Source organism: Nelusetta ayraudi, unplaced genomic scaffold (assembly GCF_046127955.1).
Source record: "Nelusetta ayraudi isolate G7.1 ecotype Tasmania unplaced genomic scaffold, CSIRO-AGI_Nayr_v1 ptg000011l, whole genome shotgun sequence".
Taxonomy (NCBI): Eukaryota; Metazoa; Chordata; class Actinopteri; order Tetraodontiformes; family Monacanthidae; genus Nelusetta; species Nelusetta ayraudi.
The window spans coordinates 12,942,501-12,966,977 of NW_027466061.1; the positions used below are offsets into that span (position 1 = coordinate 12,942,501).

General features: G+C 46.8%; 1 protein-coding gene across 1 annotated transcript in view; it reads right to left on the reverse strand.

Moving 5' to 3' along the window:
• Window positions 1-24,477, reverse strand: part of LOC142885031 (ephrin type-A receptor 3-like) — a 71,440-nt gene that overhangs the window by 46,565 nt on the left and 398 nt on the right. The window contains exons 2-5 of the mRNA XM_076021119.1: window positions 10,676-10,740; window positions 5,521-5,721; window positions 4,616-4,723; window positions 4,005-4,356 (exon numbers count right to left, since the gene is read on the reverse strand). Coding sequence (XP_075877234.1) covers window positions 4,005-4,356; window positions 4,616-4,723; window positions 5,521-5,721; window positions 10,676-10,740 — 726 coding nt within the window. The remainder of the gene's footprint in view (window positions 1-4,004; window positions 4,357-4,615; window positions 4,724-5,520; window positions 5,722-10,675; window positions 10,741-24,477) is intronic.

A 24,477-nucleotide genomic window follows, 5' to 3' on the forward strand; every position in this document is an offset into this window, starting at 1 on the left:
AAAAAAGACAGCCAGGCGTCGGCGTGGGGGTCGACTGGGACAGAGCGGAACCGAGGAGGCTGATTGGACGAGACGTAAACTGCGAAACGATGTAACTTCATTGCTGCGGAAGTCAGTGAGCATGATTCCTCGTGACTGAGCGGACAGCACCGACTCGGGAACCAGCGGCGGATGTCCTGAGTCCTCTGACGAGGATTCTCCACTCCGCTTTGTTGCCATGTACTGCAGAGCCTAAAAACATTCAGTGGCTCTTTTCTGTGGAGACGGCTGCTATTTTCTCCCCAATAAATATAAACAAGGAGCTTGTTTTAAGTCACTCCCACATTCGCTGTCAGGGAATAAAAAATTCTGTCGTCCAACAGAAGCAGGCCAGCTTAAGTAAAAACTGCCTCTCTTTGAATCTATTACAAAAAAAAAACATTTAAAATCTATTGTAGTCTATTTATATGTAGCACACACTGTTAACACACTCACTGATTGTTTATTGCAGATACATTGTTCTGATTCCTGAATGTGAATATGCTAATTTTTCATGTCTTTGTGCACATTCGGTCCAGAGAACAATGTTCCCCTGCTGCCCTGATTGTCCAGGTTGGTTGATTCAGCACTTTTATTACAAGTCAGATATTCTAATGGCACTCTTAGTGGAGCATATTGCCAAGATAAGAGTACATCTAAATTGATTGTGATCGATCTTTTCTGTTACAAGTAATGACTGAATTTGGACTGAGGCCAAGCTGCACAATTGAGTCAACGTGCAGCACGGTGACAGTACAGAGGCTCAAGAACGCAGCGCTTTTTTTTTTTTTTTTTTATCAAGACGCTCTTTTAAAATGTGCATCATATTGCCTACGTCTAAAAAAGTGGGAGCCATCCAGGTCTGTGTCACCAAAAAACAAAACTAAACACACACATATACACGCAGTTTGTCTGATTTGATCTAATCTAGCATCCTGACATCAAAACAAGCACAAACACACTTTGCGCTCCACTTTAGGGAGCAGGAGCTCAGCATGGGGTGGGAAAATAGAAAAAGAGAAAGATGAACCTGAGATCCATAAATGTTTAACGAGGCCTGCGAGGAGGAAGGGAGGAGACGGAGAGAAAAATGGCAAAGTGTGTATCAGCGGAGGAGTGGGTCAGTGTGTGTGTGTGTGTGTGTGTGTAGCTTGGCAGCTCCATTATAGAAACAGAGAAGGTTAGAAAATAGCAGCGATGTGGAAAAAAAAAGCCTGTAATTGGAGGCGTCTGGTGTTTGTCTAACATAGAGAGGCTAGTAATGATTCCATTAGCGCCTCACACCAAGAGAGAAAGACAGACAGAGAGGGAGAGACGTATAGGGGGAGACAGGGGGAGTCAGTGGGGAGGGGGACGGAGGGAGGACAGTCGCACGGAACAAGAAAGAAAGCAGGGGGGAGGGGAAAAAGGGACGCTCGCCCACACAATGATAATAATTACAAATGATCTCTCCTGCCTCACCGCCACGTGGCTCCGCGTGTGACGACAAACAAGAGAATGATTCGAGTGCATTAGGCGAGCGTGTTTCCCCAGTGGAAGATCGGCGGAGCGTGTCAGAGCGGGAGCCCCTTTTGTTTGGAGCCGGCGGCGAGCGCTGAGAGGCCTCTTTAAAAGCCCGGCTGCGCATTAGAGCGCCGCTGTTGACGCTCCTCTCAGGCCCCCTCACGCCTTCTGTTAAAAGCAGGCTTGTTTCATTTTGCAGGTACATTAGTTGGCTCAGTGAAATACGGACGAGGGCCAGAGAGCACAAAAGGAAACGTCATCGGCGTGAAGGCACGTGTGGGCCGGACAGCGGAGGATGATGGGGGTGGAATTTGGAGACGGAACACAGGATTTCACAGTTTGAGGGGAAAAGAAAAAAAAAACAGCATGGGACAGCAATTCAGAGCGCCACACGAGCAGAGAGTTTAAAGCGAATCCTCCAGCGCCATTCCCAAAAATTGTTTGGGCTAATTCCGAGTGGGTGGCACAAAGCCACCCTGCAGCGTAGCGGCTTCAACACTTTGACTCAAGTCTTTCCTAGATGGATTTTTGCAACACCATAAATGTGCTTTGAGAAATGAAATCATCTCAAAACAAAGACGCTCAACTCGCCGAGTGAAAGCTGCTAAAGTCCTCATTATGGCTGGATTTCACATCACTGTTTCTCACACTGCTAATTCACATTTCACTACGACCTGTTACAAAAGTGGTAAATGACATGCCTGCAACCAGATTTCCCCTCATTCATTCATCTTCACTAATTTAATGTGGTCTTCCATTAACTATGTTAGCTAAGTAGTTAGTGCTGAATATATTGAACTGCCGTCTTTTCAAAGACTTCACTGGTTCAGTTGATCTGCTGAAGCTGCAATAAAAGCTCAATATTAAGACAAAAACACCTGCCATCTCTCTCTCACACACACAGGGCCACATTTGCACTGACCATAAGCTATTTGACAAGGGACACATAAATTCCCTGACCTCTGACCTGACACCGTCAATAAGAGACTATCATTACTGCAGACTTAACAGAGGGCTTGAAGCGACACACACAAAGCACACGGGTCTGCTGCTGGTGTTACTGAGTTGCAGCCTCCTTGTTAAACGCGCTGATGTTGCTCTGTATATTCTCTCCGGAGTGATGAGACTCTGGCCTCAGACCGATGAGGTCACAGAGATCAACGAGGTCAGGCCGCTTTGGCGCGACGTGCCAGCAGTTAAAGGAATGATTCTGAGATCACATGTCAGGGAAAAGTAAATAAAAATAAAATAATAAAAAAAGTAAATAAATAAATAAAAATAAAGGAATGAAATTTGTGGTGTGGGTTTGGGAGACAGACGCGTTCAACGGTCGGCACGTCCTGATTGAGATGCAGCCAGAGTTCTGCCACAATCTGTGCACATTACCAGTCTGTTCTTCTTCACTCGTCTCTGAGGCCCATCTGCCAAGTTTTCCAGGCAACCTCCAGAAAAAAAACCCAGCAAACCCCAAATTGCATTATTTGCAAGTTTGCGGAGCTGCATATCTGTGATTCCGTTTTTGAAGTGCGCCCATGAGGACAGGTGACAGCGTGAGACGAAACAGCCTGCGTGCTCAGGCTCTCTCTCACTCACACACACACACACGGGGGAGACACGCGACATCTGCAGAGTTTTACGATTCAATAATCCGCTTCCTGAGGTGTACCTGCAACACAAACACGCACCGACGCCTTCCCTCCGCGCATGGAAACTCCTACGTTTTTCTGGTTGCCAGAACTGTCTTTGCACCGCCGGGAGTTGTGCAAAAGCCGCCGGCACCCCCGTCAACGAGCACGCACATCCTGCACAGGAAATTAACCTGCTCACTGCTGCCGCTCAAAAGTTGCTTTTGCAGCAGACTTAATACAATGTGATCGCTCTGCTTGGTTTATATGGGCGCCTTGGAGAAATATCTCATATGTGTTTGAGGATTGTGCAGAAACAGGCCCTGATTTCCACCAGATGTGCGCACCTCCTCGGTCGCAGCTATGGGAGAAACCGGGGGAAAATATGCTAGTACTTCTATTTCTGCATTCGGAAGAGATCACAATTTGCCAAAAACTCCCTTTATTAATCCACTATGAATAATAATCAGTATTTCATTCATTCATTTGAAATAATGCAGTTCCTTGTGGTACAGCATCTCCAAACACATAGAGATCTTCTGCTCAGTCTTTCTTCTACTCGTGTGGTTGGTAAAAACAGTGTCTTTTTCGGTTTGTGGTTCTGTAATTTATTTTTTAATAACTGCAGCACACTGCTCGTTTACCCAGTTGGTGTTGCTAGATGACGCTGGACGCAGCGCCGCCACCCCAGAACTGACAGAAGTCAGCATTGAGTATTCCAAAAGTTGAGCAGCAGCATAATCATATTCCATCTAATCATATCTTAAAAATGAAATGTCTCATTCTGGCATTCCTATAAATGCACACACTGTTTCTCACACACACACACAGCTCCAAAATGTTCAGATGTCCACTTACGCTGGCAGAAGTCCTTGTTCTCCTCGAAGCCCGGTTTGCACACGCACCTCCCGATGGGCACCAGCCAGCCTCCGTCTGCACTGCAGTACATCTTCGGAGCCTCAAACTCCTCGGAGGCGTTCACGCACGCGCCGTGGACCTCCACCAACGCTGTGTCTCCACCCGTTATGGTGTCGGGGAACTGGGCCAGGTTGAGCACGGTGAGCGGGCACTTCTTGTAGAATACGCGCACTGAGACCAGGGCGATGCAGGCGCCCAGGTCCTGGAAGGCCAGGTAGAAGCCCTTTTTGCTCAGGTTGCTGATGTCTCGCACCTCCGTGTTCAGCTTCATCACGCGGTCACCAACGTCCACCTGTAAATGACGATATTTCTGATTTTAACAGCGGAATCTGGACTCAACGGCAGTCCAAAAACAAAACTATTTCCGCTAAGCGTTGCATCTTAAAACTCGGCAGCTCTATTTCCGAGACATTGGGTCTTAATGTAACTGCAGGCTATTGCAGTGATATAAATATGACCCTTTTTCACATGAAAATTGATTTTTGACCTGTTCAGACTTACACATGCTGTGTGTGCATGGGCACATTCTGCACATCTGTGAAGTTCTGTACCTGTGTGAAGCTCTCATCGGCCGCGATCGTGTCGATCTTCACGTACTGGCTCTCCTTAATGAACCACAGGTTGGCGTTGTTGGACTCGTAGTAGTACATGTTAAATGTCTGAAAAAACAAACACACAAGGCATTAAAGATGACATTTCAGGCTATCATAGACTGAAGGATAACTCGTGCTGATAGGAGTGGGTCTATCCAATGTGAAATTTTAACAAGGACCCTGCAGCCCTCTCCATTTCTTCTGCTGCTTCTCCTCCCTGCCGCTCTTCAACCCTCCGCCCATATGTCTCGATGGCCAGTCAGCAGCAGCTCTGCACTGTCTCACAGCATTATCATCACCACTCATTCCGAGAGAGTGTTAGACAGGCAGTGCAGAAGGTCGACAGAGTGGAGACAAATGAGTACAGAGGAGATCAGGCCGATAAGAGAGGACGGGGCACAGTAAAAAAAATGTAAAGCGGGAGTTTTGAGTGGGCCACAAAAAAGCCTCCCGAGGTTCTTCTGTTGTGTTCTGCAGCTCAGCCTGTTTGGTGGCAGTGAAACTGTGTATGCGCACATAAATATTGTTGAATTTCTGTATGTTCTGTAATTTTGCTCTGAAATGTGAAAACACAATATCATGGATGACAAATTCTTGCTTTTTAACAAAATCCGATGACTGCTCCCTACTGTGCAGCAAAGATGAGCAAACAGCATCGCTTGCAACTAATTAACATGCAACACAACACAAGGATCAGATTACGGCAATTGCAATTAGAGTTCCTTCCTTTGTAATAAATCATTTTTCAGGCTTGTTTTTTTTTTCAGTCCGTGAGATTTAATTGAAGCAGTTTTCTGCTGTCACTAAATTAAACACCTTCTTGTGTTGTTTTTCCTAAAAGCAGACATGATTGTGGTGCCAACCTCCTTGCAGGTACCAGGGACCCCTGGCAGGCTATTGCAGTCCCTCAGGGTGAACTTGATCTCGATGTAGACCCTCTGCGCTCCCTCGCGACTGATGTGCCGCGTCCTCAGCCAGTTGTTCTGATTGGCCTCCATCACGTTGCACACCTGGTAAGTCCTCATCGGCGTGTTCCTCTCATCCATGACGCTGATCTCCTCCCACTGACAGTGAGATGATGGACAGAGAAAATTAATCAGACAGAAAAAGACATCTTGTTTCACTTCCTCATGATATTTACATTTTTAAATCTGGTATAAATGTTCCAAATGCTACTTCGGCTAGAGAATATAAAGAGTTGAAGAAAAAGAGAGTTAGAGAGAGACACTGAAGAAATCATATAAGGAATAGGGACTTTTTGTGCATGTTATTGTAGTTCTTGTGGTCAGCTGTGCGGCCAAAGAGGGTGCTGCGGTGAAAGGTCCTCACCCACTACAAATAACATTTTTAAGGGGGAGGATTCGTTGAGTTTTCAAGTGTGTAAGGCCTTCAAAACTTTAATTATAATGTGCCAGAGTAGTAATAGTAGTAGTAGTAGTAGTAGTGCTAATAATTAAGGATGGAAAGAGATTAGACAAACTTTGGGAAAAAAAAGTGGTGAAAGGCAAATAAGGGACAAGAACAATCATGGTGAAATGTGCGAAGGGTTCAAGAAGAGAGGTCGACTGAGGAGTGTTTGCATACTTTTGAAGAAAACCCTGATTGACCGCATGAATTTCCCAATGAGGGATAAACAATCATGCAAACAACATGAGTGATTGCACAAAGACAAACATGAGGCAGCAAACTGTCAGCTTGACAGAAGCCAAAGCAGCTGCGAGATCTTCTCATTTCAGGGCTGCTCATGAGACAAAAGCGATCTTGGTGTCCCGAGCTGTTTTTTTTTTTGGTGAGACTGGGCTTGATTTCAACAAACTGCGGTTTCCGTGAAAACACACTCCCAGTGACGACCTGCGTCAAGGCGGCCAAAGGGCGGCACTTCGTCTGCATGCGTCATACTGCACTGTGCGCCCGAGTCTTTCTTCGGCCAGCGCATGCATGAATTGAGCTCTTAGGAAGCAGGAGCGTGTGCACGGGAGAGGGCGAGACTGGCAGCAGCCGAGCGAGAAGGAGAGCCTTGGACAGAGCTACTTTGTCTCCCGTCATCTGCTACCATCTGTTTCCACTTCGGACTGAGGCAGTAATTGAGAACACTTCTTGCATGAGTAGGAAAACATTTCTATCCACACACACACTCTGAGGCCGACACACAAGTATACAATGACACACACGCACACACGGAAGAAAGAACTTTTTTCTTTTCGCGAGGAAGGGGAAAAATAAACCAAAGCGGTTTTCAGTGTCTGCGGATATGGCATCCACTTGGAAGGAAGCAAACTGGATTTTTTTTTTTTTTTACATTGGACTCTGCTCCACAAATTGAAAGAGAGTCCAATCTTTTGGTGTGGGAAGAGAAGACCACCGTCTTCGCCTTCATCGGCCTAACACAGAGTGATGAGCGTGTATCGCGCGCCAGTAGTCCCGCTGTGTAAACAGTCAGAGCCTGACTCTTCAGCAGAGCGCACAGGCTACACACACACACAGTGGTGCAGGAGTAGCTGCACGTCATCCTGGATGCGTCCTCGGCTTAAAAAAAAGCAGAATAGTAGATGAACTCGGAGACAAGGAGAGAGGAGAGAAGAAGCCTTCAAAACTCTTGGGCTCGCTGCGTACAGGACAGGCTGCGATCCCTGAGGTTAATCGGATGCGACGGCCCAACAACCCGGTGAAAGCTTCATGCACTTCACCTCCAAGTCCTGAGCACTAAAGCAGATCTTCCAAAAAAAAAAAGAAGCGAGAGCGAGAGGAAATACGCACACATACTTACGTTAGGCCCACACACTCTCAACACACACTCAGATGCTTTTAATCCCACTTGTAAAGGTTTGCAGTGTACGACCGGAGGACACGGGCCAAAAGGGGTCCGACGATACACGATGCTGTTGAAGTCCACTACTACTGAAGGGTGTGTCATCACACTCAGAGTTGCACACATACACAAATTTTGCCTGGTAGCCATGACGATCAAACCGACCAAAGAGCCGAGCATGAGAAGAAAGCAAAGATGAGAGAGGAGAGGAATCGAGGCCGGTGCATTGCAGGCACGCCTGGCAGCTAAACGGACCCATCTGTGCAGAGCTGGGACCAGTCGGACATCACAGGACGGTCACGCACACCCACACAAACACACAAAGCCGAGTCCTCAGGGAGGGGCGATTAAAGCCTGCATGGGAATAGTCATTGAGGGATAAAGAGGGGCTTTATGATGTCTTTGTTTATTTTCTTTGTGGAGAAGAGTTTGGAGTGGCTGGATTAGAGCCACTTCCTGCTGAGCGAACGTCCTTCCTCCCCTTCCCTCGCCTCTCCGCGACTCTGTTGATCGTCACTTCTGCCAGCTTTTGCGAAAGCGGAGCACAGGTGTGCGCGTCAAACACGAAAAGCAAACCTGCTCGCCGCCGTATCGTTTTGCCAGCGATACGCTGGCCGCTTGGGAGAAAAGCTTCCAAAAAACACTGCTGGGATAACATGACGTGGGCTTGCCTAACAGAAACTGTTGCCTGCGCAGGTTCAGGCCCAAAACGCTAAATATCATCTCAGATGCCCTGAAGTGAAGCAGAGACGTCGGATCAGGGTTTTGAGTTCAACCATTCAGCAGCTTAACATAATATCCGTCCTGCTGCAATCATCTGATGGGTACACCTACGAGGCTGTAATTGGGGCCCCCAAAACTCTGGATCAAGGGTGACGGGGGGGAGGGAGGGAGGGCGGAGAGGGGGGGTGATGCAGGAGGAGTCTGTTGGCAACAGCAGCGGCCTCCAATTTTCAAACACCAACAAGTCTGTTTTATCTCCCTGACAAGGAAGTCCCCCCCTGGTTCCCCCGCGCGACACAAGCGGGTCACTCCACGCCGTCTCACACGCATCCGGCCCTGCACCACTTGGATTATTAGCTCTGACCTGCAAGGGGTCAAGTGTTGTTTTGGGCTAATTCAGGTAGACAGGTTGGCTGGTGGGAATTGTCATTGGCTGAGGTCAATCCCGAGGTTTAAAGATCAAGTATCAACAAGATAACTGCAGCCCCCCCCCACCCCGGCCAAACCCCAAACCCCGGGCCAGACACGAGACGCGGCATGTTCTTAGCCTTCCTCTTTTGCACTGTCACTCCAGCACCACTCGTCTCATGCCGTGCTTTTATTAGTGGCTTTGGCTCAGAACTGCCTTTTGCATGCCAACAGATTAGAGTTAAGTGACTTGTGGATTGTTTATGGAAGATATAGGTGCTTCCACAGGAAGACTGCGTTTGGTGTTTGTCTGAGCTGATGGTTAGATAATACATCGTCCCACAGCAAAAACCTGAAGATAAATAAATAATAAAATAAATATGAGTGAATGTTTTTGTGATCACAGGTTTTTCATTTGTTGTTTTCTGGTTATTCTACCTCTGAGAAAAACAATTGCTGATCTGCTGCTTTTTAGCCTCCTGCGTTTTCATAACGAGGGTCACATTTTAATTTGCAACTTATTGCCTTGAAGAGTGACGAGGACAACCAACTTCATCCCGCTTGGCACCATGCACAGCCTCTGTTCCAGTTCAAGTGAAGATGTGAAGCAAAGTCGTCATAATGATGACGGCTTGTGATGCAGAAGGTTAAGGGCCCATTTACTAGTTCTAAAGTAACTTCGAAGCCGAAGTTCCACTCTGCTGTTTATCCACGCCGTCTTTCCACGAGCAATCTTTCTTCCTGTTCTCCGTGGTGCTATTGTTGTTAGCGAGCTGCTGCTTCTTTAAACACGGTGTGCTTCAGGTGTTGCAGGGGGTGTCACACCAGGCCTGGCATAGGCACTACATTGTTTTCAGTCGTTTCTAGTGTCTCTGTGTAAACGGCAAAATCTTTGAAGACGGTTTTGTGTAAACATTTTTTTTTTTTTTTCAATCGGCGGATTCAAAAAAATCAGTCTCCGTGTAAACAGCCCCTTAGATTCAGGTGCAGGGTTTGCAGTGATAAACATTCGAGTGTCCAGCTATCACTTCTCTTTGAGCCTTGAGTGTAAACAGATGCTGCTTTTCAGGGCCGAGATTAAGCTGTCCAACGCTAAAACATATCTTCAACAGCGCTCCAGCCTGAGCATTTCGGAACTACATTGAGTTTATAGCCACAGATGGAGCGCATTCCTTTCTTCTACGTGGATCTCAGAAATAAAAACATAAATAAAGCGCACACAATCGTGCATTATACTGCCGCACAGTCCCACCATTTGAAAAAAGGTGAACTCTAAGAGCTTGCATGCCTAAGGAAACTGCCCGTCTCCCTGCTCCTTTCAAATGCCTCTCAGCTGCGTGCTACCATGAAACCATGTGTGGCATCTTGGTGATTAGCACAATGCTGCTGGGTCGTGGACAGGAAGGGTGAGCTTTTGGGTGCCACCCAATCATTTCGTTCATAGGGTGGCACCAGAGTTACAGATCACACCTCCCCCTCTTTTATTTATTTATTTTTTGCAGAATGCACTTTGTTCCGTTTCCTCCGTCACGTCGGCTTTCTGTCCTCCTATTTCACTGTTGACATGTCCTGATACGCAGTGGCTGAACTTCCAATTCCCACTGATCCAGCATACCTTAAAGGCTGGTTACACAACCCTGAGCGTGTGCACGAGCACGCATGAGCACACACGGGCTCTCGTGCAACCACACACATTATCCTTTCATTCATGTCGGAGCATTTATCCCTCCATCTCCTTCCACCCTCTGTCCGCTTAACTCTGTCCCCAAAAAAAATTGAATCTCGTAACAAATGGAGGCTCCACTCCCACCGCCGCTGCTGCTGTTGCAGCAGAGCAGAAATAATTTTTGTATTCCCCCTGCTGGCTCCCGATTTAGTAACGAACGCTCAAGAACCCAGCGCTCTCTAGACGAACACTCTAGTGCGGCTGGCTTCAAGCTCTCTGAGCAAGCCTGTAAATATATACTGTGCAAACCCCTAGTTGTGATCAAATACACTCTTTCAGTGCAGGATCATTGTTTGTGTGTGTGTGTGTGTGTGTGTGTGTGTGTGTGTGTGTGTGTGTTTTCTATACTCACCCCCTCATTCGGGTAGGCCTCCCAGCCCAGGTCGGCCAAGGCGGACATAGAATCCAGCAAAGTTACTGCAAGAAGACACAGAGACAGAGACATTAACACAAAGAGTGACTGACATCCTTGATATCCCTGTTTATTGGCACTGCAAAACACCACCAGTGCACTAATCCTCACATACAGAAGGCAGATTTTTAAAAGAACGGCTTTTTGTGAGTTTCTGAGTTGGAGCGCTGGAGTCGTAACTCAGCTATTACAGCTTTAACAGGTGCATTTACATTGAATCACAAAAGGTGAAAGCTGTCATCTTTTCTGCACAGTAAGCTTGAGGAGAAGACATTATCCTCTCAATAGTCAGATTCCCAATAAAGACAAGCAGGCAACAGTGCCACTGGGCAACAGTTTTCATTATTTCATGCACGTAAAAATAGAAGACTTACTTAAAATGTATTTATTAGCAATTAGTTGTAATTATTATTGTGAAACAAAATCTGATCCCTTTTCACTGCAGCACTTCCACCTCCACAAAAGGAGCAGTGCTAACATGGTAATTATGCCCAAATTGAACATAATCAATCCATGGCAGTCTGACAACAAGGGTAATGTGAGTAAATGGTTGTTGTTGATTTTCTCTGTGTTTTCTGTTACAACATTGAACTGCAAATCTGCCTTTCACAACTTTTTTTTTTGCAAAAAGCATTTTTTTCCCTGAGGAGCTTTGCATGGATAAGGTCACACAACAGTGGCAGTTGTGTGACCTTAGTTGTGTAACAGGCATTTGTCTCTGGGTAATGTGTGGCATTTCCTGTGCGTGATCTCTCTGTGTGGCAGCAGGAAGTGGACGGCCGGTGCAGGAAGGTGAGAATGAAAAGTGAGAGGAGGGAAGTGGCAGGTGAGGCAGCAGGAGGCATAATGAAAAGCTGCTCTGGCTCTAGGAACCACATCCTTGCACCTTTGTGTCATATCCATGTGTGTGTGTGTGTGTGTGTGTGTGTGAGTGTGAGTGTGAGTGTGTGTGTGTGTGTGTGTGTGTGTGCGCGCGCGCGCACACCAACTATGATTATGCACGTTTGGCTCAGTCAGGTCCTAATCAAGCTTTCAACACTGCCGATCATCAATATTTAATGCCATCCATCTGCACGAACCGCTGCTTCTCCCTTTCTTCTCGCAGGTTCATACTGTCACAACTTTTCAACCCAAACCATCAGTCCACTGATCTGTGACTGTAGACTTATGCTTACTACTGCATCGTCATGGTATGTATTGTCTTCTACACCCCCCCCCCCCACCCCACCCCACCCCCTCTCTCTCTCTCCCACACACACACACACACACACACACACACACACTTGGTTTAAGGAGCTGGGGATCTACTCGAGGATTCTGCCTTCTTCAAAGGCAGTGTTGCCTTTCAACTGTGGGAACGACTGGCTTACAATTGCACTATCGAGACCTGCTCAGCATGTAAAGTGCCCTGACATACATCTGCTTTGGCTTAGCTTATCATGTCAACAGGAAACAAGGGGAGAAACCACTACTGCCAATAGTACCCAAATAGTACGCAATTTATTTTCTACGCCTCATTTTATTTGTTTGGTTCAGACCAAAGCAGACGAGAGCCCGATTTTTTTTTACGCCCCCTCTGTCGTTCTGCCAGTGGACCTCCCACCATTAATCTGAGAGTTGGGGATCCACTCGAGGTTTCTGCCATCAGTTTTCCCTTCCATTATGAGCTTTTGGTTGGCACCCAAAAGCTCACACTTCCTGTCCACATTGTAACCTGTTCTTGGCCTGTTTTCAGAGTGTGATCTAGACCTGCTCAACGTAAAAATGCCCTGATATACATTTGATATGATGACCTGCGGTGACACGGTGGCGCAGTGGTTAGCGCTGCCGCCTCACAGCAAGAAGGTTGTGGGTTCGATTCCGGGCCGGGACCTTTCTGTGTGGAGTTTGCATGTTCTCCCTGTGTCTGCGTGGGTTCTCTCCGGGTTCTCCGGCTTCCTCCCACACTCCAAAAACATGCATGTGAGGTCAATTGAACATTCTATTTACGTATACATATACAATATACATTGTTTGTTTCTATGTGGCCCTGCGATGAACTGGCGACTTGTCCAGGGTGTCACCCTGCCTTCTCTCTATGACAGCTGGGTTAGGCTCCAGCAGACCCCCGTGACCCTGAAGAGGAATAAGCGGGTATAGAAGATGAATGAATGAATGAATGATGATCTGCTATGTCATTGTAAAAAAAACAAGCGATCAGGCAGAGAGGTTGCTGACCCGACGTCGCCTATTCCCGCCATATGGCTTTAGCACAGAGCGCTGTTTGAACCGCTGCAGACTAACCCTTTTTAAGCCATGACCTGGAAAATAAAAAGGACATTTCTTACTGAGAAAAAGAAAAAAGAAAAACAGTCTGCCTTCCTGAATGCAAATGAGACTAATCACTCAATTTACAAGTGCCTGTTTACAAGCCCCTCTGTGTATCCACGCTGCCCACAGCCATTAAACAAGGAACTCTTTTTCTGTCTTTACCGCTCCTTTGCCGGCAGTTCTCTTTAGCTCGGCGCGCTGTGACAGGGCAGAGGCATTTCATGAGGAAACCCAGCTACCCAGAATGGAGCACACAGCATAATGAGGCAGAGCGCAGGCGAGGTAGATTAAATGAGAGGGATGAGACGGAAAACTGCAACAGAGAGGTGCTGAGCTGCTAAAGGTCATAGGCAGCCTCCAGCCTGCGTGTGTGTGTGTGTGTGTGTGGGTGTGGGTGTGTGTGGGTGTATACTCACAGAGACTAAAGAGCATTTAGACCTGCCTTTCTCAGTCAGAGTGGAGTAGGGAAATGGGAGGTAACGGCTTAATAATAATGTGATAAAAAGAGAGTAAATCGACTACATCTTTACAGCTGTTTTTTTTTTTTCATCCCCATGTATGTGCGTATGTATACACTGCCAGAGGCAAGGCACCAACCTGTGCGTCAGGAGCTGAACTGCACCTTCTGTATGATGCAAATCTGCGTAATATCTCACTCACGCCGATGCAACAGCTATCTGGGACCATTTTCAGTGTAATTACCCACAAATCTGTGAGACTTCTGAAGACGAAGCCGTCAAACTGGAGCAGCAGCTGGAATCCTTGCAATCAAACCTCTGTTTCTGCTCTGTTCCGCTCACCGCAGGATACTCTGTTTGAAATTTGGCTTTGCTGAGTTAGAAATTTTCTCACTTTTACTTGACCTCCAAGTTTCCATCAGTCTTCCTGGACACGGTGCTCTAAAATGCGCATAAAAATGTGTCTAGCCACAAAAAATGTTCCGGTCACTCCATCCGGATCCAAGAAAGGACTGTGTATTTGCTTTTCATCCAAGCACCCTCATCTCTCTTCACCTCCTTATGGTAATGAAATAAATTCAAAAAATGCTGCTTGGAAAAAACATTTGTTTTTTTTTTTTAAAGATTTTTTTTTAAATAATTGCGGCTAAATTCTTTCACAGTGTCATTTTTGGCACTGAACAGAGCAAGAATGGCTAAAAGCGTGTCCCAAAGTGATCATCAGTGCTTTTAACGGTAAGAGTGAAAAATGAGCCCACTCTGTTACTGTCGCGACGACGTGCCTCTGAAACACAGACAATTGATTTTTTTAAAGATGCTATTTTGCATCTTGAGCGCGTCGTCCGGAGAAAACTTGCCGCGAGATCCTGTCTAGTAAGCGAATGTCTTCCAGAATCCATTTATCTAAAGCAATTCTGCAGCCCGCTGGGAGAACACACACTCACACACTCATGCACACATGAGCTCACTGCTTCGACACTTTTTGCCTCTTCTCACACCTCCTGTCAATACTACTTATCACTTGTGATCAATAACGGCACTCATTAATTATGTATCAGTTAAAACTTCCTGTCTGCTGCTTACACGGTCAATATGCGCATACTGTAGCCATGTGTGTGCGCTTGCGTGTGAGTGTGTGTGTGTTCTTTTCATGTTGAAGGCATAAATCATTATTTTCTTCCCGTAAGAAAACCAAGCTGCAGTACTGACAGTCATCCATCTCACTGAGACTCTGCCCACCCCATGTCTTGCTCCCCCATTCCACTAAGTGTGAGTGTGTGTGTGTGTGTGTGTGTGTGTGTGTGTGTGTGTGTGTGTGTGTGTGTGTGTGTGAAATGTAAGCCTGGGATAACAAAACACAGCTCATCACCTACAGTCAAATCTTACCAGACACAAGTTTCATCAAATGTCTGACTAGTCTGTCTGTTGAAAAAAAAACACTCCCCCTCTCCCCCTCTCTCTCTCTCTCTCTGTCTCACACACACACACACACACACACACACACACACACACACACACACACAGGTGAAAACAACATGCTAGATGCACAGTGGAACATGGCAAACAAACTCACTCAGAGACACACAACCAAGCCTACGGACACTCGCTCACTCACTCACTCGCTCACTCACTCACTCGCTCACTCACACGTGTGTTTTTCCTCTCTCATAATAGTGCCAGACTTATCTCATATGACCTGATTGCAGTCAGAGTAGTTCGGTTACAGCGAAACATGGCGTCCTATTGATTTTCCAGCTTCAGACATGGGTTTCACTCTCCGGGAGTGAAAGACAAGGCGGGAGAGAGACGAGGAGGGTGTGACTTTGTCGACTGACGGCACAAAAGGGGAAAGCCGCACTTGACATGCACAAAACACAAAATATTACTTATCACCTCTCTCGCCCGTCTTTTTCTCTCTTTATTATCCCTTTTAGCCTCGCCCAGGGAACCACCACCCCCCACCCCCTCCAGTCTTCCTCCTTCTCTGTTTGTTTATGTCGTTTTGCCACTTTCCTCCCTCTGATCAGTACCCACTGCTTCATCTGGGCTGCAAGAAGCTGTGATCCACCTGCCAAGAATCAAACAGAGCTGCCAGCAGCCTGACTGGCACACAAAGAGGCCAGGATGCTTACACACACATGTGCACACACACACACACACACACACACACACACACACACACACACTGAGGGCTGGTGCCAGAGCCACAAAGAGAAAGACTGCTCAATAAGACCACCACACACAGACACATTATTCAACACTATATGGTATATTTAATTAGTTTAAAGAGAACCTTTTTTTCTTACTGCAGGCTATCAACATGCACTCTGGAACAGGCATTGTTACACGTTTCCTCTTTTGACCATGAATGGATAAAAATCAAGGTTTTTAAAGGAGCTGGTCAGCTTGTCTTGGCTCTGTAACCTTCCCAGGAATCTACAGTATCAAGTAAAGCACTAATAATTTGGAAACTGTGTAGCGTTTGACAGTGAAATAAAAAGTGCCCGATAAGGCCGTCCCGCTTGGACGATAAATAAGGAGCAGCCGTCAACATCTGGCTCTGGCTTAGCTTACCGTCATCTCAACAGGAAACAGACAGAAACCGCTCTCTTGGTAGTAACCAATAGCTCGCACAGTTTACATGCTATGCCTAATTTTGTTGTTGCTTGATTCCTACCAGCAGCAGAACAAGAGGCAGACTCACAGTTCCCACCTGTTTCCAGTTTTGCCTGGCAGTTGATTTTTATTTTGTGTGCGCACAAATCAAACAAACAGAACGAGTTGTTGTAAATTTAGGACAGAGCCAAGCTAAATGTTTCCTCATGTTTTCAGTCCGATATCTAGCGGGGATATTCTTCTCCTGCTGAGACCTCAGACTGGTGCATGGTCTGTTACTGCAGCAGTCATTATGTGGCATCATGTTTTTCCTCAATGGAGGTGAGATCCAAAGATTCATATCATGAAGGTGCAAAATGTGCACTGAATTTCTCTGGCAGAGTCAGGATTCGCTCGGGTTTCGTTTTTGTTTTTTCTTGCCACTGTTGGCTCAGTGCTTCTCTTGGTGGGAACAGCTGGCTGTAACTGCTCTATAACTGGCCCATAGCTGCTCACTATGAAAAGTGCCTGAGATTGTTCTGAACTGAATGAAGCATGACATTTAAGCGTAATGATGACACACACACACACACACACACACATGCATCCAATCCGTTGACACATGTTGACCAACCCAGCATCTCCTCGTCTCAGTGTGGAGTGCACTTCAAGGCTGAGAGTGTTGTCAGGGCAACAGGCCAGCGGAGAGCCAGATCAAGGCGGCGAGGAGAGTTTAGCTCTGAACTTTCAGAACAAGACGACGTCGCACGGAGGGGTAGATCCTCAAAGAAGGGCGCGCAGTGGTAAAATGCGCCGAGATGCGGCGAGATTGCGGCTGCAATTTGTGCCACAGATGCGGGTATCCACAAAGGTTTTTGCACTAATGACATGCAGGCACAAACACGCCCACAAATGCGGCACCTGAAACAGGTGCGAATGTTGCAGTCTGGCAACCTGAGTGCAGTTTGCGCCAAAGGTTGATCGTGAGTGCATGTTTGACAGCGAAACTCTGCTAGGATAAACGCACTCCTGTGCGCGCCTGGCATTACGATGCCTCCTCCGTCTACCAAGACTGCTGCCACAATGGAGAGAAAGCCAAGACACAAGACGCGTTAGTCATTATATAAGCAAGGCAATCACCTGAGCACCATTTGTATTTTTCATAGCCTATCTAAAATATTGGCATATATACTGTAGTCTATGCCGATCTATATGTAAGATTTGTGGAGCCATATATATATTCCAGGCTTTTCAGAGAGGAAAGTTTCACTCAGAAGCCAGAAACACTCTGACAGACAGAAGCTGCGCCTGGTTTTGGCTTGCGGTGTTTGCGTCTGTCAAACTGCGTGCGGACACGAGCGCAAACTCTTTCTGGATCTGCCGCTGTTTGAATGAGGCATATTTGCATAGAAGGGGGTGTCCTTTTGCGCGTAATGACTCATTTAAATACATTCAAATGAGTCTGGCGCAACCCTGCCGCTCCCTGCGCCTCAGCACATTTTCCACCCATTTTTCTCATTTGCGTCCCCTCTGTGGATTGGAATCACCGTTTTTGGCGCTATTTACACAGTTTTTCTGGCGCAAAAGCCGGGCAATCGCTTTGTGGATCTGGCCCTAAGTCTTCCTTTCATAGCGCTCCTCTCCTGACTTGCGCACAAAACCACCCAAGAGTCTCAATTAGTCTTTCTTCTTCTAGTGGTTCTGTCATTACCAAAATCTAAATTCCATGTTTACCTCTTCTGAAAATATTTTGCCTGGCATCTTTTCACAGTTTGCTGGCAGAATGGGTTGAATTTGAGCACAAATTTCAGAGTCAAAATGTTGTTCTTATTCGGAGCCTAATAGCTCGCCCGCAAGCTGAATGTGGTTTGTGAATAATTCAGAGGGTTTAAATTATCATCGGTCTCACAGTAAATCTTTTTCTGATTTAGATTTAAATGTGCACGCATTCTAGCTTCCTGCTCTCTTAGAGAACAGAAACATTTCTGCCACAGGGGTGAAGCGTATTTAATTTTTTTCTTTGGTTTAACCCTGAAGTGTATCGATTGCTTCACTGGTGAACGATTCACAGCAATAGAATGGGGTAAAACCGACATGTAACAGTTACTTAAACAAGGCCAAGAACTAAATAGTGGGTTATTTGGAATCAAATGCAGAAACGCAACATGCTGTAGATACTGCTAAGAGGAGCTGCACTGAAAGATGCGTGGGATCACGATGGCTCTATTTCATGCTATACCAGAAACAGACACAATGCCGAGACAGCTGTCATGAATCAGCCTTTCAAGTTAGATGGATCATGGTCGTTTCAAGTTTCTGTTTTGGCAGATACATCTAAAACAAAACAAAACAAAACAAAACGAGAAAACCCTCCTGTTGGAATCATTCACAGAGGTGAAAAACCGGGGGTGAGAAAAGCCCGGGCTGCCCAGAGCATGCAAAGGTCTCAACTTCGTTGAGCTTGTTTTTTTCTTTCCCCCGTCCACTGGCAAAAAGTACATTAGCTGTCACTGCTGTTTCATATGCACTCGCAGCACTGGCAGAACAGAAAGGATGCCATTCTGACAGACTGTGACAGGAGCACTGCCCCAGTTTGTTGCTTAAAAGGGGCTCTAGTGTGTGTATGTGTGTGTGTGTGTGTGTGTGTGTGTGTGTGTGTGTGTGTGTGTGTGTGTGTGTGTGTGCGTGTGTGTGTGTGTGTGTGTGTGTCTGCACCTGCTGGTTGAACACTTCAATTGTTGAACTGAGACACCCAGTGAGCCAACCAGCTCATCAAGGGCAAAAAGACACACACACACACACAACCGCAGAGAATTCATACATCCTCATACATGCAAACTGTTGACATTTGATCATTCATATGTTTTGAGAATCATATTCAGGTGGTTGCTGCTGAGTCGAGTGAGTGAGCGCTGATGGATAAACAGGCCACTAATTCATTCTCTATTGTGTGAGTTTCTTCCTTTGTCTTCTCTCTGCTCTGTTAGTTCCTGTGGCCTTCTTCTAGATGGGAGGAGCCCTCCCACTATACGCCCCCCCCCCCCCACACACACACACACACACACACACACAGCTGTCACACAGTGGTTGGTCACTGGAAAGTAAATTGGCCCGAAGCAGTGAAGAAAACTCGGACATCACATGTCAGATATCCTCGTTACAAACATACAACAAGTGCAGACATGCATTTACGTGCACGCTTGTGCACTGTAGTTGTCTGTTTGGCAATTTGTCTGCCCTGCTGCCTCCACCAACTCAAACTTAAATCAATTTACACTGATGTGGACTCCATCAATAAGTGAACCGTGAGGTGGAAAAACAGCATCACAAGCAAAATATAAGGCTAACGTGTGTGTGTGTGTGCGTGTGTGTGTGTGTGTGTGTGTGTGTGTGTTTGCGTACGTGAGAGCAAGCGCACCAACAATATTTCCAAGAACAAATCATGTAAAGCACCTTAAACCGACATAGAAGTGTTTGCTTGTTCGCTGCAAAATCAAATTAAAGATTTTAGCAAGAAAATGCCGTCAAGAATAATTTCTGTCTCCAAGCTGCATGGAAAGAATTAATACCTGCAGAGCTCTTCACCCCTCTGCAGCAGGAGAGCAAGAGTTCAGGGAAACAAAAGACAAACCTTTCTGAGCAAAGCAAGTATCAATGGCATTGATTAAGTCAGATGCGTCATGTGATCAGTGAAGGTGGGTTTCAAAATGGCCTGAGGAAAAGAGGAGGAGGTGGAGCTGAAGTAACTAGGATTGCCCACCGTTTGAAGTTTTCACAGAGAGGAATTAGTAAAGCTGTCAGCTGGCGTTGTCCGCCTTTGATCAGCTGATGTGTGCAGTTAAGACGGCTCTGACTTCATGGTATGACACTGCTTACAACTATAATAGGCTGGACTTCTAGTTGAGTCGTTTCTTTGGCCAAATGAAGGACAAGCTCCAATAAAAACCCATAATAATAATAATTTCAAGTGTCAAAACATTGTTTCATTGCCGGCACAACAACCATGTAACACCAATACAAACAGTGAAAGGATGGAGGACTTTTTTTTATTCTCCCCTTCATTTGTATAATCTGAAAACAAACGACTCAAGACGTCTGAAATTTGAGCTTCACTGTTTTCTCCCCTGTAATAACTTTCACATCCGTCCATCGGCGGGGACGACTGGAGCGGCTCTGGTCAGCAAACATAATGTGACTGCAGCTGACCCAAATCCCCTTCTTGTTTGTTTGCAAAGCCGTTTAGGGCGCCGTCTCACAGCTGCAGCACGAGCAAACAAAGCAAAGCATGGACGGAGAGGAAGGGGAGAGAAAACAAGAGAATTCAATTTGGACATATTAAAGGTCAGGGCGAGGGGCGCAGTGCATGTATACTGCGCGTTTGAGAAGGGAGGGGGGTGGGGGGGGCTGTGGGCTTCATGGGACGAGCGGGGCAAGTGTGTGTGAGAGTTGGGAAGTGGTCAAGGCCCGTTGAACAGCAGTTAAGGGGCTCTGCAAGAGCCAGTCAGCAGCTTTGCTCAGGGTGACTTCAATTAAGAATTCTCTATAAGCCAGCAGATATTGCAGACTGGTGCAAAACCAGTTTCTGACGGTGATGGATTGGGTATCTGATGGAAAGCAATCAAACCAGTGAGCCTTCCACATGCAGCTCTGACAGGTTAAGGGTCACAAGTGGCGGTCAACCAAAGCTCAACAAGGTAAATGGCACTGATCCCACCCACCCAACAATAATGTCCAGCCTATAAATTTAATTCAAAATGCAGTCAGAGTAATCCCCCCAAGGCAACGCGACCTTTCACATGAATTAAAGGTGTTCATGCAGTGGATCTGGTAGTGTTATTGCCAGGTGGAAGCACTCGCTGTCCTTCTGGAGGCCACAGACAGAAGGACGGCGATGGATCATCGTGGGACTGTTGGCTCATCGCTGCAGCTGTGCTGACGCCGGAGAACACGAAGAAAGACTATAGAAGTGATACAAATGAATAAAGCTGAGTAACTAAAAGAGCTAACCAGGCCCCCACTGAATCACACGGGCTTGAGAGTAATTAACTCGACAGAAACACCAACAAACAACAGACGCCCACTTTCAGGCTGCTGAGAGAAATGGAACGATGCTGCAATTGCAAAGATCTCTAGAGTAGGAAAATTAATTTCAACTCAAAGCACAAATTCACTGAGTAGCCTCCAGGAAATACCAACGGACAACAGATTTCACTGCTCCGTCTTTGTTTTTGCCATTTATTTGGTTTTCAACATTGTTTTGTGGAATCCCCCTCTCCCCCCCAAAAAAATAGCAAATAACTTCTCTCTCTCTCTCTCTCTCTCTCTCTCTCTCTCTCTCTCATATTTTTTTCTCCCAGATTCACATGCGCTGATGGCGAAGCCCTGCCCGCTGAATCGTTCTCTGTCACTGAGCGGTATTTATAACCCCATACATCATCCGTCCCGAGGAATACATGGCACTCTTCTCTGGACCAAGGCCCTCCGACCGGCCCCCAGCCTCCCATTACCACTGTGCAACTGCATCAGGGCATATGTGTGCATGCGTGCGTGCGTGTCTGCGCGTTCCACTCCCGCTCATTTGTTAAGCATCTACTAAAGAGAAAAAAAACCCTTTGAGCTGTCCTGCTGCAGCTGGGACGGCCTAGGATGGATGGAGGTGGGCGGGGATGCATGATAGATCAGAGCGAAGGAGGCGGCAGAGAAAAACGAGTGCGTTGGCTGTCTCTCCCGCTGATGAGAACCCAGATCTATACCCACTTCCAGCCCAAGGTCACGGCTGTAACACGGCAGCGCAGCAATCTCTCGGACGCAAGCACGCACACGCACACACGCACACAGGCGTGTGCCGAGGGACCCACACTTAATGAGGTATGGCTGTGCCGATAACTACAAGCAACCGTTATGGATTAAAAGCAATTAAACCAGCAGAGACCCCTGACCCGACATAATACGGCCGCCGTCAGGATCCTGTGTGAATCATGCAACGGAAGCGCAGGCCGCGCTCTACATATGCTCGCCTCGGCACGAAGCGCCCGCTCTCGTGTTTTGACCTCGCCGAGCGATCCGGCGATTCGACCCCTTAACACCCTGAAGCGAATCTAATGAAAAGCGCCGGCGCGCCACAAGGGCCAATTACAGATTAAGGCCCGCGGACCATAACGTAAATCACGGTTGAGTCATGATTTTCCCGTATTATCTTGTCGCTCCTCCCGCTGCCTCCCACTTATCCATGATTAACAGGATTTTTTTCCCCCTGTGTCTGTTCTGTGAACAGAATCTGGTGTCAAATCAATCGCTGACTCCACAAAGTACGGAAATGGGCAGAACATACTTTCATCTGCAAGCCTCCAAGGACATTGGCATGAAGGTGCAGGAATTAAATGAATAGGTCAAAATGATGGAAAATGTCAGAGTGCAATGTTGAAAAAAAGGGGGATAGTGGTAGAAAGAGAGGAACCACCACACTGCTGTTACATCAGCATGCCCTCAGGGTTCAGACAGGAGGCACGTTGGGCTCCCCCTGCTGGCCCACACACACACGCTTCCCTATTCTCACTTTCACTGCCGATAATCTTCATCTTCATCACCATTACAGTTGGAGGCTGATTCCCGCGAGCAACACTTTCTGATTATTCTATCAATTCCCGTGAAAGCCCTCGTTGTTCTGCCGTGGCAGCCTTACAAACTGTGATGAATACCGCAACTTTTGAGTGGATCAATAGCTCCGGCAGTAAACTCAGCTTGCTGACAGCCTTACACGCATTTCTTTCTTTTTTTTTTTAAAGAAAGCAAAACACTGTGAGCTCTAACAAAGTCGGCGTCCTTAATTGAGCCATGAGAGCATTGCCTCTCCTTTAATGACAGCCTTGCTTCTGCTACTAGACGTACTCAGAGGGAAGATTTCCTGGAACAGTACGACTACTGCGTGGGTGGGAATGTGTGCGCGCACACACACACACACACACACACACACACACACACACACACACTGACACAAAGAGCAATCTTTCAGCTAAGCGATAAGTCAAAGCAGCAGGCGGAAAGGTAAACAGTGCGCAGGGGCTTACAAAATGGTTTTGTAGGGGTTCCTTTCGGGCTCATCGGTACACATAACACACACACGCACACAGACACAGGTCTGGTAAAGGGTTTCAGAGGTGCCCAGGCCAGTGGTCTGACACAGCAGGGCAGGGAAACAGCCAAAGGGGATCAGACAGGGTGAGTCATACACACGGATGTACAGCCACTCGCTGCATGGGCGTGTTTATTCACAGAGTGTGTGCCAGTCATGAAAAGTCTCTGTGACCCATACCTTTTCTTGTAAAAAATAAATAAATAAACAAAACAAAAAGATAAATAAATAAATAAATAAATAATGACCGACCCACTCCTGTGTGGGTGTTCCAGTTGGTTTCATCACACATGCTGATTTCGATGAATCTTTCAGCAGCAGGTTGGTCGCGTCTCCCTCACATCCATTGTCTCCCGCCATTCCTCCTGCTCCTCCTGCTCTCCCTCCATCCATCCATCCATCCATCCATCCATCCTCCTGAGCCTTTGTTCTGCGTCAGCTCCTGGTGGCTGTGACATACATTCAGAGGGATGTGCCTGACTATACAGTGCCGCTGCTCGTTGAATCAGCCGGGCAACTGATCGGTGTGGCAGCCACCCATCACTTCCAATCTGTCTTACTTTTGGAGTTTCCAGAGGGCCAACATGCAGAAGATGTTTGAAAGGGCAAATCCAGCTGGGAGGAGGGTTCTAGGGGAGCAGCAAACCAACTGGCTACCGCTTTGGGAATCATTGGATGCTTCCATGAACAGAATCAACCCAGGTTACAACCAACACCCTGCCACCTGCCTCACACACCACTCACCACTGTCTGCACAACTTCTCCTTCCACTCGGCTTCCAAGTTGGAACCAGGGATTAGTTCGCGAGTGAATGTGAGGGATAATGTCAAGCCAAGCGTCAATGTTAATACAATAACCAAGAGAGTCAGTTGCTTCAGCAGGAGCAGCGGCGGCAGTGGCGTGTGACAAATTTAACGCAGTGCCTGATGCAACCTGCTCAGGTTTAACAGACGTTGAAGCTTTAATAAACAGAGAGAGAGAGAGAGAGAGAGAGAGAGAGAGAGAGAGAGAGAGAGAGAGAGAGAGAGAGAGAGAGAGAGAGATTTACAAGTTGGGACGACTTTTTAAAACGCAGCTGGAAAAGTTAAACGTCCATCAGCCCGCGTTTACCTTCAGCAGGACGAGACTGGCCGAGTGTACACATCATCTAAATTTAATGGTCAGTGTGCCCGAAAAAGAGAAAACGTGACCAACATTTTTCTTCTAAATGTTTTGCCTTTCTGTCTCTTCTCAATGCATGATTCATC